This window comes from Empidonax traillii, unplaced genomic scaffold (assembly GCF_003031625.1).
Source record: "Empidonax traillii isolate 1590-97213 ecotype Southwest subspecies unplaced genomic scaffold, ASM303162v1 scaffold30:size3273891, whole genome shotgun sequence".
Lineage (NCBI taxonomy): Eukaryota > Metazoa > Chordata > Aves > Passeriformes > Tyrannidae > Empidonax > Empidonax traillii.
In genome coordinates, this window is record NW_020955223.1 from 762,797 (window position 1) to 777,743 (window position 14,947).

The 14,947-nt window shown below is 40.3% G+C and overlaps 1 protein-coding gene across 4 annotated transcripts in view; it reads left to right on the forward strand.

Annotated features, from left to right (window-relative positions):
* DYNC1I1 (dynein cytoplasmic 1 intermediate chain 1) overlaps positions 1-14,947 on the forward strand; it is a 183,360-nt gene that overhangs the window by 122,565 nt on the left and 45,848 nt on the right. For all 4 annotated transcript variants that reach the window (XM_027910809.1, XM_027910815.1, XM_027910821.1 and 1 more), the window contains exon 11: positions 13,124-13,270. In XM_027910809.1, coding sequence (XP_027766610.1) covers positions 13,124-13,270 — 147 coding nt within the window. The remainder of the gene's footprint in view (positions 1-13,123; positions 13,271-14,947) is intronic.

The following is a 14,947-nucleotide window of genomic DNA, read 5'->3' on the forward strand; positions in this document are numbered from 1 at the left end:
TGCTCTTCTATCAGGTTCCATAGCTTTTGCATTAAAGCCCATCTACAGAGACAGAAGTCACAAGGAAAAGAAATACTCTCTGTCTCTCAGGGACTTTATGGTATTACAAACCATTTCCTTTCTTCTAGAACTAAAGAGGGGTTATTAAAGTTGGTTGAGGTATCTGGATCTCAGCTTCAAACATCTGTCATTTCAGGAGAGGAGGGGTGGAGGAAGACAGCTCAAGATATTAGTTTCATGCAAATAAAACAAGGTGAATGCTACTGTCTGAGTCGGAGGACTCTGCATTGTGCTTGGAAAGTTTGATGAATTCTGCTTTACTGCACCCAATCTAATGATAGCAGAAACAAAAAAATGACTGCATTAACTGTCTTTTGATTTATTATGGATTATTTCCTGATCTGCTAATTTCCTCTTTCTCTCAAATATGTCTTTTTCAAATGCCTCAAAAGGGCAGTGAGAAGTACAAATCTGACACTTAGAAGCAACACCATTCAGTGTATTTTAAAAGGAGTGCACATATGAACTAGCTGTTATTTGAGGAAGCAGTAACCATTGAAGAGCTCTTTCAAGGAGTCGACTTTTAGCATAATCACAAAAATATTTTGGCAGTATATCACTTTTAATAGCTGCAGTTATTTCGGTCCTTTTCCTAAAATGCCATGCAATCAGATTTACTTGGTTGGTTCCATCTCTATACTAAACTGTCAGGTTTTTTGTGGGATATAGGACTTGTGTTTTCTATTTTAATTTCAAGAAAAGCTGTCCATGCTTGGAAAATATTGGTGGATTGGGTACAGAAATCAGCCACTCTGCCGCACCACAAAATGTTTCATTCTCCCCTAGCTTTTTTGTAGTGGCTTCTATACACTGCCATTAAGTTATGTGTTTGACCACTCTTCATTGCTTATCCTGGTGTGGTCTTTCCCTTTTCAACTAAATGGATGGAGTCATAAATGCATATCTTAGAATTAGATGCATTGAGGTCAGTGAAAGGCTGTATTTAGTGGTTGATATTGGACGGAGTTGCCTTGTTTTTTTCCATATTTGGTTCCTTTGTTGTTTTCTGCTCTTTCAAAATCAACATAAATTCAGATGTGCTTTTTGCTCCAGCAGCCTGCCTTCTAAAGGTGCTGAGTGCCCAAATCCATGAGACTTGTATGCAGAACAGGCTGAGGTAACAGCATGAATGACTAATATCCTCCTTTTCCTCTTGCCCTTGAGTTTCCTTCTCTGTGGAAGCCAGACTAGAGCTCAGTCCCTCCAGAACTTTTAAAGAAAAGAAATACTAAAAAGTTTAATTGTCCAGAAAGTATGGTTGGAATACTTAAAAAATAAAGAACATTTTCACTGATAATTATAATAGTGCTTTTCCAGAAAAACTTCCTCACCTTGTTGCTGCTATCTAAGTTTCAAGCAAGAACTCAGCTCTTCAGAGACTTAAAAGAAATGACAGACCCTAAACTCCCTCTAAGCTTCGCAGAATTTCATAAGTAAAACTGTTCCCAAAAACGAGCAGCATGGCCAGTTCCAGAGCTGACTTGTCCAAATCCTCAGTTTCTAGTGAGAGGGGGCACCTGTGGTCAGTCGGTAAATCTCAGAGAAGACACGTGGCACTGAGCTGACTGCAAATTTTCCCAAAAAAAACCACAAAATCCTTCTTTGGAAGAGAAAGTATTTTCCAACCTGAATTTCCCTGTGACCCTATGATCCTAAATATGAATCAGATTCTACCCATTTTTGTAGTAGTTCTCTGGTAAATGGACTACTGAATGTCTGCCTGTGAAGATACTGAAGCAGCTCTCATACTGGAAATACTTCAGCACCCAGAGTCCCAAATTTATTGCAGACTTTTGTAACACATACCAAAATGTTGTAAATCCAGTCAAGTAGGGCTTCTTCAAAGATAAAGAGGCTGTTTTGTTTTCATTTCTGTTTTGTTTCCTGACGTGCGTCATTAGTAGGAAGATCTTTAGAAATGCAGAGCACAGTTTGTGCCATAAAGATTTCAGTAAATAAGAGCCCGTGTCTTGTCTCTTAGACTTCTGTTTTAGGTTCTTCCTCCTACTCTCAGCTGATACTGGTTGTCTTTTTTTGCTCCTCCCATTGGAATCTACACCATTTCTACCATTTCGTGATTAAAAATAACTATCATTTGGCCTAAGATTAGTGCTCTGGTACTTGTGGGGAGATTGTGTGTAGATCAGCGGAAGTTACACCCACACATCCGAAAACTAAATGTAGTAGTACTCGGAAAATAGTTTTTGGTGTCTTAGGTGAGAGGAGAGACCTGCATGCATTAGATTTATAGAGAGGGACAAAAAGGACCACATATACAAAAGACAGAGTCTCCTGTCTTCTGTATACCACTGAACTCAGAGACATTAGTGGGGGAGGACAGAAAAGGCACTGAAAATGTGAAAATGTATATTCTGGCTTGTGTGCCTCAGTGTCTTAGCCAGTCTTGAGATCACCAGTCTTGCTTTCCTGCTAAAATGCAACAACTGTTAACATGGAATCTACTAGCATCTGCAGCTCAAAACAAAGCATGCCGTGTTTTCCACATAGCCCTTCAACTTTCAGTCCTAAAATATCTTAAAACTGACTTATTTCCACAAAACTCAAATCATTATATTTTCGTAATAAGAGTGGGAGAAGGAAACCTTCTTCCAGGCAAGGTCAGGGAGCAAATAAGGATCATTCTTTAGTGTAAAGGAGTGTCAATTGGATTCACAAAGTTATATGCCTTCCTTTGGGTTTTAGCTGTATCTTACCAAGCCCTCAGCAAAGCTGCTTTTTTCATGACGGCTTGGATCTATTGCTGTCTTGTACAGAACTCTGAGGAGTGACACACCCATCAAAGCCAATGGGTATCTAATAACAAAATAATTATGTGCCATATCCCATCAGTCTCTGAAATGACTGCTAATATAAAATTAGCAATTAGCACTCTGAATTATTCAAGGACTGCTTTTATACATACAAAGTCTAGCAACAGAATGCTCCTTTGCTTAAAGCAATACTGAACAGATATCTTCCTCATTTGAAACTGAGATTTCAATTATGAATTAGGAAATGATGAATTTGCTTGTCTTGGATAGAAAATTTTAGGCGGTTCCCACTTCTAAGCCTTTTTTGGAGGGGCAGATTGTCATATACTTAAATGATATGCTGTCACTGCTAGCAGTAGCATTGTGCTTTTTGCAAGTGTTAAAATAGTGATTTGTAACCAATCTGTACTTAAAGATGGTGTTTCTCTTCCTAGTTCTGTAGTCTTCCTTTTAGACCAAATATAAAGAATGTGTTGGCTATTTGATATGGTGAGCTTTCTTCTTTTTTTTTTTTTTCCAAGTTCCTTTGTTTCACTGATAACTTGCATTATACCTTTCTGAATTATAGGCATCTAATATGCAATTTGGAGAAAACCTAACCTTTGAATTTGCCTAGTTAGACATGCAGTATTTTTAAACTTTAGCTAGCTAAGAAAAAAAAAAATCTCAGTCAAAAACCATATTTCATAAGAGAAAATTATAGAGATATTGATGGTTTGCCAAAACCTCAAGCAGTGACAAAATCCACAGTGTCCTGAAAGAGACGCCTTTGGAAAACCATTCCTTTGCAGATGGCTTAGATTATTGATACTTACAAACACATGACATTATTCGTTCAACTCAGAATTTTGAAAAACTGTGTTGATAAAAAAATGCAGATTTGTCACACTATCCCAAAATCGCAGAGAAAAAAAAAATCACCAAATCCTGCAATTGTTCCTGAGGGCATTTTACAGTTTCATAGTTGTTGATTTGATTACATTTCAACATGACCTAGTGTAAAATATTTTAAGAAAAAGGGAGGAAGGAAGGGAAAAAAGAACCTAGCTTTCCTTTGTTGATGTGAACATTGGGTTTTATAGTTTTTCTTGTATATCTGAAACTCCCAGTGCTAAAAGACTTTGGGGTGAACAAGAAATGGAGGGTAAGATGTGAAATCAATAAGTCACTGAGATCCTTCCACAGATTTTTTTTCCCATAAAGGATGTAAAATTCCCTAGCTGCACTGCAAATGATGGATAAACAGCCATAGGCATGACTTTTCTGTTTGGGTTATGTAACTGTTCTCAGAGCAAGCTACTTGCAATGAAGAGTACATTTGGTCCAAATTCAAGAAAATTATTTCACCTCATGATTTTTGTCTCTGTGGGAGCTCTATGTGAGGAGTGAAGCCTCTTTCTGTGTTACCTGGCACAAAATATAAAACAGTTACTCTTCTAAAGTGCCGTAAAATGCCTCAGAAACCAAGGAATCCATCATTACAGCCCAGGATACAACTTTCCTCTGCCTTAGGTCTAAAATCAACAGTTTTCCACTCTCTGCCCCTGTGGCTGGATGACTGACAAGTAGTTCCCTGAAAAGAACTTTTGTATATGGACAACATTGATATAAGGATGATCAACACCCCCAGCTTCCCACAAAGGGAAGGCAGAAGCACGTGCTGCAAGGCTGAGGTACTGTTATTATCCTTGGAAGACATCTCCTGTGGGCCAGAGAGAAAGAAAAGATAAAGTACATTTATTTTAGCACAAGATGACAAGCAAACGTCCTATATGGAAGCACCAATATGCTTTTAAAAATCTGTTGTATTGGAAAAATCAGAGCATTTTCCTTATCTCTTATCTACAACAAAAGGTGCCAGAGTGCATTAAGATCTGTGATTAATTCATTTTGATTGTTCTTATAACACCGTTTAGTATTTTTGCAGCTAAGCTGTATATTGATTTCACTTCAGTCCCATATTGTTCATGAACACACATGAAATCACCATCATGGAGAAGATCATGCTTAACATTTGCTGTCTCATGCTTACATATGTAAATAAACAGACTAAGTGAAATTTGGACTGGAGTTGTGAAGAACTGCTGTTTGACATGAGTTGTCTGGGTTAAATCCATTCTTTCTGGCAGGATAACGATACATTATAAAATGTCCCATCACTGGTGAGAGTGGATGACCCAGGGCTGCTGGTTTTTGAGAAAGATGTGGCCCTCCAATGCTCCAGGAGTCAGCAAATGTAAGATGTCATAACCATGCTGACTTATTAAGGCTTTGATTCTGAGACTGCAAAAATGCTTATCTCATTCCTTCCTACTCTAGAAGGCTACTCATGGAAAAAAATAGTATAAACCAAACAGCAGAACCTTGCAGGTGACGAAAGCGGCATGGAAACTAATTTCATGAAACTAAGGTTTGTTTGGAAAAAGGAGAAATAAAATTGTCTATAATGTGAAGTAGTCATTTATTCCTGTGTGATCTTAGCCGCTTTCTAATGCTCTATGGGTGCAGAGTCAGGCTACTCATATTAGAATCTGTACAGTAGGTTACTGTAGGAGATGTGAACAGTGCCAAAGCAACTCATGTTCCCACCCTCATTCTTAAATACAGACTTGCCTGTGATATCTTCTGTGTTTCCACCAGATAGCTGTTTATTTGTGCCTCTCAGTCTCTCAATCTCCACATCTATGTGCAATGCTTAATTAATTTTCAATTATTTCCAATTACATAGTGACACTACTTATAAACGGTACATCAGTGAAAGTGACGGAGTTGGGTGAATCTAACAGCCTATTATTCTTCAGATGACTGACATCATCTACCTGGACTTGTGAAAGCATTTAAAACTGTTCTGCACAACATCCTTGTCTCTAAATTGAGGAGGCATGGATTAGACAGATAGACCACTCAGTGGACAAGGAATTGGCTGCATGGCCACACTCAAAGAGTTGAGGTCAACAGCTCAATGTCCAAGTGGAAACCAGTGACAAGCGGTGCTCCTCAGGAGTCAGTGTTGGGACCAGCATTTCTTAACACCTTTGGCTAATACTGTGCTGAAACCATTAGGCCCTGCTGCATGCAAGCAGAGTGCCAGAATGCCATGCTCAAGCTGACATTTACCATCTGCTCCAGATTCTGGTCAGCCTGTGGTATGAGCAGGGACAACAGAAGGTCTCTGTGCACAACCCACAGACACATGCCCTCAGGCTCCAGGTCTGAAACGGGGGTGCAGACCCATCACTTCAGGCTTGTCAGTGATTTAATCAAAACAGTAAAGAGTGCTCAAATATAACTGCTAGAGTACCATGACCCAAGTAAAACAGACAAACCAAGGCAGTGCTTGCTTCTCCAACAGGCAGGCACATGGACGTTAAGGGTTTGACCCTCCAATTTGATAAGTAGACAGGTCCTAATCAGAGAAAACAGATATTTGGGTACTTAGCATGTAAGTAGTTGGGTGGAGAGAAAACTTGATTTCAATGTGTTGCTGTTATGAAATTGCTCTGTATTTCTCCAGGCTTTAATCACAGTCTAACAAAGAAAGTGTGATACTCATCAAAGACTATTCTCAGGCTTGTGTGTATGTATGGCAATTTACAGTTACCAAATTGATTGGTTGTTGCAGTTATGGATCTCCCTGTGTCACATTGAGGAAGTATCATGATTATCTGCTTTTGCAATACAGCAAGAAGTTTTGCTGCTTTTCTGAGTCACGATGACACCACCACATTAATAATATTAGCAAATGCACTTTCCAAAAGGGCTGAAGTGTAGATTCCCCTTTGATAAGGCAGCTGTTGTCTTTTTTCTAATTGTTTTACTCTTGAAGTTACATGGGCTGAACCTGCAGTTACAGAGATGAAACTCATGAGGCTGGATATTGCTTTTCTGCAGACTTGGGCAGAGCATTCTGATTCTACTGAAATGCTCAGATGTCAGCACTGGGGTTAAATTTCAGAGCTACCTACCCTGTAAACTCGGCTAAGAGAGAGCTGCGTTTCCTGACATACTCTTTTCCTTCTTTTTAAGGACTTAGTACTTTTTCAATAAAAATAAATTTAATTTGTGGCTACATTTCAGCTCCATTGGTTTGATGGTATAAGTGGAGCAATACCAGCTTTGGATTTAGAGCAGTCGTGTGGCTGAGTCTCTCTGTGCAGCTTTCATGTGGTCTGGTGAGACATTCTTAGAATCCCCAAACATTTTTGAAGATCCTAAACTGGAGACATTCACAATTCTTCCCTCCCTCTCTACCATTAATCCTTTATGTTTTAACAAGCACTGAAGTTAATACAGCCTACACTCTTTCCTGTCACACTGGGCCCCCCTCCCTCCTTTCTTTCTCTTGAATAAAGCAATCTGTTCTTTCGCGTCCGTACTCTTGTAAATCAAAGGGAAAGATGTCGACACACACCATAACAAAGTATAAACTTCCTTTTTTTAATTAAACAGGATTCTGACATTTGGTTTGAAGAAGTGTTTGCTTGGTTTTATTTATTTTTTTTTAATACGTGAAGGATGTCAACTCTTTTTATTTTATTTTTAGTAGAGACAAATTTTGTATCATACCACAAATAATCTCTAGCACAAAATCTTTCAGATGTTATTTCGTAGTTTAATAGGAAGACAGCTGGCGGGAAGCAGTACAGAAGTCTTGGAATTTAGAGCTTTTAGAATTAAGAGGTAACCTCTTGGGTAAAGGTTTTGGTACACATAAATCATGTTTTAAGTTCCTTTTCAAATTTCACTTCAAAACCAGCTGTAATTCTGTTGCTATACACTCTGCTGTTTTCTCGTTACTTTTAATTATACTTAGACATTTATATGAAACACAGAAATTTCCAGATTCACAATAGCTGGTACTAAAAATAAGACTCTTGGAAGGAACACAGCCTCTGTTTCAGTGTACAAATCCAGGTATCTCGGTAGCCAGAGTAAATTCACCTTAAAGTTGCCTCTTTCAAGATATCTTGCACCTTTTGTGCTGCAAAAAAGATGCCACAGGGCACTAAACTAAACAAACCAGTGTTCAGATCTGAGACCGCTACTTTCCATGATGATTCTCAGTCCATGACCTGACAGGGAAAAAGGGCTTTATTTAGTAATTCAGTTGCTGTCTTATTTCTAGATGATGATTTTAATCCACCTTTGCAGTTGAAGTATATCATACATATCTGTTCTGGGAGCAGATATAGGTGTGTTTAGCAATGCAAGAATCAAATGATTTCCTGATGGCCTGGCCAGAAGAAGGTTGGGCAGCTCTCAGAGGGACTATGAGTTCTTAGACTCTTCAAATGCTGCTTTTGATGAGCAGCAGTGAGAGCAAAAGTTTATGAGTAAATTGCATGCGTAGTTTTGGCCTTTATTTATTTATTCCTTAGGAGGGCAGGCGTAGGTGATCACAGGTCCAGTCCCTGTTCTTCAGTTCCTATGGATGAAGGATGACGAATTTGGCACCTTTTAGTGGTTCTAGCTGAGCAGCAGTAGCACAACTTTGTCCCTCTGCTCTCAGTCCCTCTAAGCCAATTCCCTCAAGCATGGACAAGGATCTGTCCCTTCATCTCAGCTGCAGCTGATTTCGTTGTCCACTGCTGTCTATGTCAGACTGACCCAGAACAGCATTTCACTGTCGGCAGTGTTTTTTCATATGCATTTGCTCAGCCAGAAAGCACTCCCAGGAGTTTCCTGAGTGCCTGCTGCTGCAGTATAACCTGGTGTTCTGGAGCCTAGAAATGCCTGTGAACTCCTCAGATTGCTTCTTCCCACTGACAAAGTATTGTTTTGAGATCCATCTGGTGTCAAGCGTAGGCATATGGCACCGGTATGGTAGTGCTGGCTCTGGGAGCGGTTTCCTGCAGGAGAGGTCTGGCTGAAGGCAGAAGCCTATTGAGAGTCATTATTGTTTAGCACCCAGGTCTTTGTGAACTTGTTCGACTGGTGGCTGGGCAGAGTGCCATCCGAACGTACGGACATGAGCAGAGACAGCTCAGTCTCCAGGGCCCTACACACATCAGATGTGGGTACTGAGGTTAGGCCTCTCGGTAAGGAGAAGCTAAATGACTGTCTGTTCCAAGCACGTGTACCTGTGGTTGAAGGGATACGCCACCATTAATCCAAATCTGGGCCGTATTAAGCTTCTATAATAAAAACCAGCTTTGCCAGCCACTTGAAGAGGGCTTGGGGCCTGTTTGCATCAGTGCATAAGCGGAGAGAGAGGAGGGAAGAAGGGGGGAGGCAGAGGTGGTTCCACAGTGCTGCTCCCCACAGGCTGAGACAACTTGACCCCACCAAGGCAGGGGACCAGGGGTGCTTCCTTCATGCCTCTGACTGCAGACCTCTCCAAGGCCTAGGTAACATTTCTGTTTCTGATGCCAGCCCTCTCTTTGCTGTGACAAGAGCACAGATATTTCATGTTTTGTTTCTTAATTATGTTTTCAGTGCGTTTCTTCTAGCAACTGGGAGCAGAAATTTTAGCATTCAGGAAGCAGAATTGTCTGTTTTCCAGGCAAAACCCCCTAGGTTTACCATTCTGAGCTCTGCCCTTATGCCCTGGGCAGTGCTGCCTCCTGGAATTAACTCAGGCTGGCCCCCCTGGCCCTTGAAGAGCTGCTTGTCACCACAGAGAGGCAAAGCATGCACAGGGGATGAGGCAGCAGCACGAGGGTCGTGGCTCCACTTGGAGTAGAACATCTGGGTGGAAGATCACAAAGCCAGAAGTACCAGAAGAAGCCTTTATTAAGGCCACTGAGAAAGCTAAAATGAGACAGAGAAAGCAAAATCTAGTAGGCTGTATTTGCGTAGAGGGGGAAAATACCTGAACATTAAGCTAAAGTAAATAATGAAATTATTCACTGCATAGTGCAATTCAGAGAAATGCAGATGACCAGACCCTGGGGTTTGTCCATTTCTTGTGGGTCCCAGCAGCTGAAAGATACAAATGCTCTGTGGCACCCATAAAAAGATAATGCTGGGAATCTCCCATTCTAAATGTTGCTTTTATACTGTGGACACTGAACTCCCCATAGAGTTGCCTTCTGACATGACTCCTCTTACACTTATTTATGTGCTGTTGCCATATACTATGGAACTAGCTGCTTCTGTCCTCTACAACAGATAAATAAGCACCAACTAAGCATAAAATATTCCTAACTGAAAAACTGTGAAGCTTTACCATTGTTATTGGAAAGAACTGTGAAATTTCCCTAGAAAGGTGTGGCAGAAGTGCAACAGGGGATATGCTGTTATTTTAAAAACCTTACCATGTGCTGGATCCTCCCCCTTTGAAGTCAGTGGCAAAACTCTCTTTTAGAGGAGCAAGACTACTTGAATGGGCAAACAAGAGGCAGCCTGGAGGCAAAGAAGCTTATAGGGAATGATTTCTGCAGCTCTCCTTGAGCACAGAGCTGTTCAGACAGACTGGAGACCTGTCTGCCGCTCTCTCCCATTATGGCTAAGAAATGAATGCTTTCAAAGTTGTTAAATGAATGGGCTTGATCTTACAGCCCTTACTCATCTGAGAACTGCCATTAATTTCAAGAAAATAATCGCTATACTAAGTGGTATGGAGTGGAGTCCTTAAATTGTTAAATTCTAATATTTGACAGAAGTTTTTCTTTGATAGAAAAATAATACTGAGACAATTAAAAGGATGTGAACATTTCACCATGTGAAGACTGCAAGATACTTTGGAGCAATATGTAAAACTAGTAGCAGCGCAGAGGGCTTAACTCCATGTCATGTCTGTAGGTTATTTTTGAACTTTATGAAAAACACACTTTAGCAGTTTATATCCTGACCATTAAACTGTATTCTGGCATTCTGAATTCAAAAACATGCTAACCATGAAAACAGAATGTTTAAAAATACACTGTCCACTTGGCTTCCTTGCCCTGCTTCAGAGTCTCCCAGGTTTATTTGGGACAAACTGAGAACTTTGTTGTGGAATGACTGTTTGAATTGGGGTTTCTTAAAATACATGTGGAGCCTTGTAGCTGCTATGGGGTGTACACAGCGGTGGAGCTGTACTATTTTAAAATCATCTGGCTATTTAATTTCATGTAAGAATATCTGTCAGCTTAGTTATAAGAAATGATAGGGGTTGATTAAAACAACTCACGAAGCCATTAAACAAAGAGATAAAATGTAGAACATGTGCTGTAAGGCCATTTTAATTATAATGTGGGGGGCATCTGTGGAACTGGATGGCAGCTGCAGCATAGCTGAGTTTTTTAACTGCTCTTAGCAGCACCCATGTCTTGTTCCTTACAGGTGGGTTTTCTTTCCTGTAAAGCTAGATCCTTTGGAAATGGTGTTTGGAAGCTACCTCTCATTGCCGCGGCTGACCATCATGTAATTACTATGCTCAAGCACTTAGATAGATATGGACTAAAGTAGGCATTTATGTACACTAATCATTTAATCATTAGATGCTAGACTAACATCAGAGAAATATATGAAAAAGCTTTAGTCAACAAGCGAAGGTATCACAGATGTCAAGTGGACGGCCACAAAAATCTAGAGAGAGTGGGGAAGAAAAAAAAGCAATGACAGCTTTTTTCACTGTCTTGATGATCTTACTAGGTAAAAAAACCAGTACTAAATATATTGCTATATGCTATAAATATGTCTATTAAGTTAATTTAGCATATAATCTGCCTTTAAATAATAGATATCAGGCAGCCAGTAAAAAGTATTCAAACTTTATCTTTTGCTTTATTCTTATTAATCTAGTTATAAACATCAAGAATTAGCATAATTAATTCTAGCCATGTCAGAAGGGATTTCAAGTCTCTGGTAAGTTCAGATCAGTCTATAGCCACTAGAAAATCAGGTGAGGAGCAGTAAGGAAGGGACACAACACATCTGCCCACGTCAAAGTTTTCACAACTCCATTCACTTCTACCAGAAACAGGGCCTAGGTAGACACTAGGTCTATTCAGTTTGGCAGCTCTGATGTTCCCAGTTCAACAAAGTCTACTTAAATGTCTGCCATGCTTTTTATGCAACTGAAATCTGGTAATTTAGTTAACCCTTTGTCATTGAGTAAAGTGTGTTCCCACATAGGAACGACAACACTTTATTAAAACACCAACACAGTCATTAAAATACAAAATAAATATTTGTTAGCAAAACTCACTGGAAACAGCCAGAAAATGAATTTTTTTAAGAATGCAACAATTAACAGTGAATTTAACTTTCTGATTGTAATTGCCACAGCAGTTCAAGCCTTACTCTGCAGCTAGTAAACATCACTAAACTGCCATTTAAAAAATGACATTTGCTTTAGTTTCCAAACTCTCTTTATTAGTATGTGAATTCTCAGGAAATTGTTCTATGCAAATTGGAAAGCAAATATTACAGAATTCATACAAAGACATAGCATCCAGTACCAATCATATAAAAATAGGAAATAATTCCTTAGGAAGAGAATGGAAGACTTGAAGGAGTTACAGCTTGTTGCTTTCGGCTGTAGCTTGTTGGCACATGAAGATTCTGAGGATTGTTCTCTTGAAGGCTACAGTTATTGTATGTTATTTTAAAGATGCTGGAAAGCAGTAGTTGGGAGAGATACCCATCTTCATACTGGCTTGTGGGGCACTCTACCAGGTAGCCAGGGTAACCATTATACCAGTCTGGTTCGTCAGCATCCCCATCTAAAGAAAATGTACAAAGACAACTCAACTGTCATTAAGATGAGGAAAAGCTGAGTTCTGCTTGAATGGTATAAAGCATAGTGGGGTTCCCTTTGCGATTACAAGGGGACCTTGGCAGCAGAGAAATCAGCTGTGGATCCAACAATGAGATTCAGCTTGTCAGCTGACACTCTCAGGGCAGCACACCTTGAGGTGAACTCTGGAAGGTCTCTCACAGACTCATCTCATTGCCTGAGAGCTCAAGGAGCAGTAGGGGAACAGCTCTCCCTGATGGGTCAGGATGTCAACCTCTGCCCAGCTGGTATCTGGTTACTTGAAGTTCTCATTTTTTGTAAATGAAATTAAGCACTTTCCCATCACTGTCATGGTGAGGTTTTCTCATGTTTTTACCATCATGCTTAGGCTCACCCTTTGGTGTATATTTTCCCTAGGACCAGTGGAATAACGCATTTTAGGGTCAAAGTTAGCTCTTTGCATGTGTCCTGTTGGCTTTAGTAGAATTACTGGTGTGCAAGGAGTATGAATAGAGTTCGTACAGTGATTCCTAAAACACAAAATGCTAATTATCATATGATTCCCTAAGGAGAGCATTGAAGATGACTGATCATGTAACCCATCTCTTTTCTACTTCTTTTACAACAGTCCTCTGTGATGTCAGTCTGTTTTGCCCGCTTTCACCCAAACTTGGTCGTCGGTGGAACATATTCTGGCCAAATTGTCTTGTGGGATAATCGCAGTCACAGGCGCACTCCAGTTCAGAGAACTCCCTTATCTGCTGCTGCTCACACGGTAAGGGCAGAAATCACCTCCTCCTTTCCTTAGAGGAAGTGGTCAACAAGGAAATGGAACTGAAGAGTTGTGTCTACAATGCTGGTTGCCACACCGATGAAAACGTAAGTGTGGCCTTGGAAGGAAAGAAATAGGTAGGAGAGATGTACAACCACTTCCTATAAGTGCTTAACCCTCACACTTCATACAGTCAAGTCAGGAGATTATTCTCCTTTCCAAGAAAAAGGCAGGATTGAGTACAACACTTGAGTGAGGTACCTTTGTGCCAGCTCAGTAGCACCATAACTCTTGCTCTCTGTTGCCTGTAAAGACAGCTGGGTCACTATAGAGACTGTGTGTCTGTCAGGCCAGCATGGAAGACAATTTGAATCATTTGTTGTTGTCTTGGTGTACACAAGTTTCTCCTTTGAACCAGATTAGGCACCTATGGTGATCTGAGTGGAGTCCTGTAAGTCACACTGGTGCCCTTTAAAAGAGTGTGACAGTTTGCTTCTGTTCTCTGATAGAGGAATACATAAATGCCTGCCACGGTCTCCTGCTCCAGACAGGGCCATAGGGCAGAGCTCATACACTGGGGATCAGTTTGTTTCCAAAGAATGATGTGGGAGAGCATTTTGCTGACTCATACAGGTACCTGCAGATAGGCTGGGAATGGGCTCTAATGATATCTGGGAGATACCCACACAGAGCAGTAACACAAAATGCTTGCAAAGGAAGAGTTTCTCTGTGATACAAGGGTGAGGTCTGTGGTAGGAGACTACTGTGCTGGAGGAAGAGATGAGCCTGGATTACCAGTCAAAGTGTCCTCACTCTGCTACTGCACTGACCTCCAGTTGATTCTGCACAAAGATGTTGTGCATTCTTGAGCTGTCCTCCAGAGTTTAGGCTTAGGCAGACTTTCAGAAAAGCTGGAAAGTGGAGTAGCTCATCTTGGAAGTGGGCTTAGGGCAATTTCTTAGTGGAAAGTGGAAAGGAGGACAAAAATATAAAGTATGATATAAGAGCGCAGAAAAATGCAGATTTTTCAAAAACATAAGGAAATGAATTCAGAAATTCAGAAAATTCAGACATCCAAAAAAATTCAGAAACTACACAAGGCACTATTAGAGGTAGGATAGTAATCTTGTTCTAGCAGAGTGAAGGATTGGACAATGCGATGGTGCTTCTGCACCTCCAGCTTTCACAATTCTGTGATTCTAATCTTTGGAATTTGCATATCAAAGTTCATCTTTTTGTTGACTGTGACAACAACCCTTGGAGTTAAAAGACAGCCCTAGAAGCCATGCCATGTAAACTGATGCAAAAGATTCAGTGTGGGGCCAGTATTATGATGGCCAGTCTCTTATATTACGAAATGACAGGTGTGCACAGACACACTCAGTGGGCCAGGCAATACAAATATTGTTCCCTAAATTTCCACTATCATGAATGTTGATGTAATTATCTAATGATCTGTGCCATGGGTTGCAACTTCAACATTGCTTTTCATTTCCCTAATGTTTTGCTCATTTTGTTGCCAATAATGTTGTTCAATCTGCATGAAAAGTAACAGTCTCTCCTGGAAGTGCAATTTAGAGATGTAGCAGACCAGAAAACTAGTGGCAAGAAGCTGACTATCACTGAAAATTGAACAACTGGGACTCAAAATCTAGTGGAAAAGCAAAGATTAATGGGAAG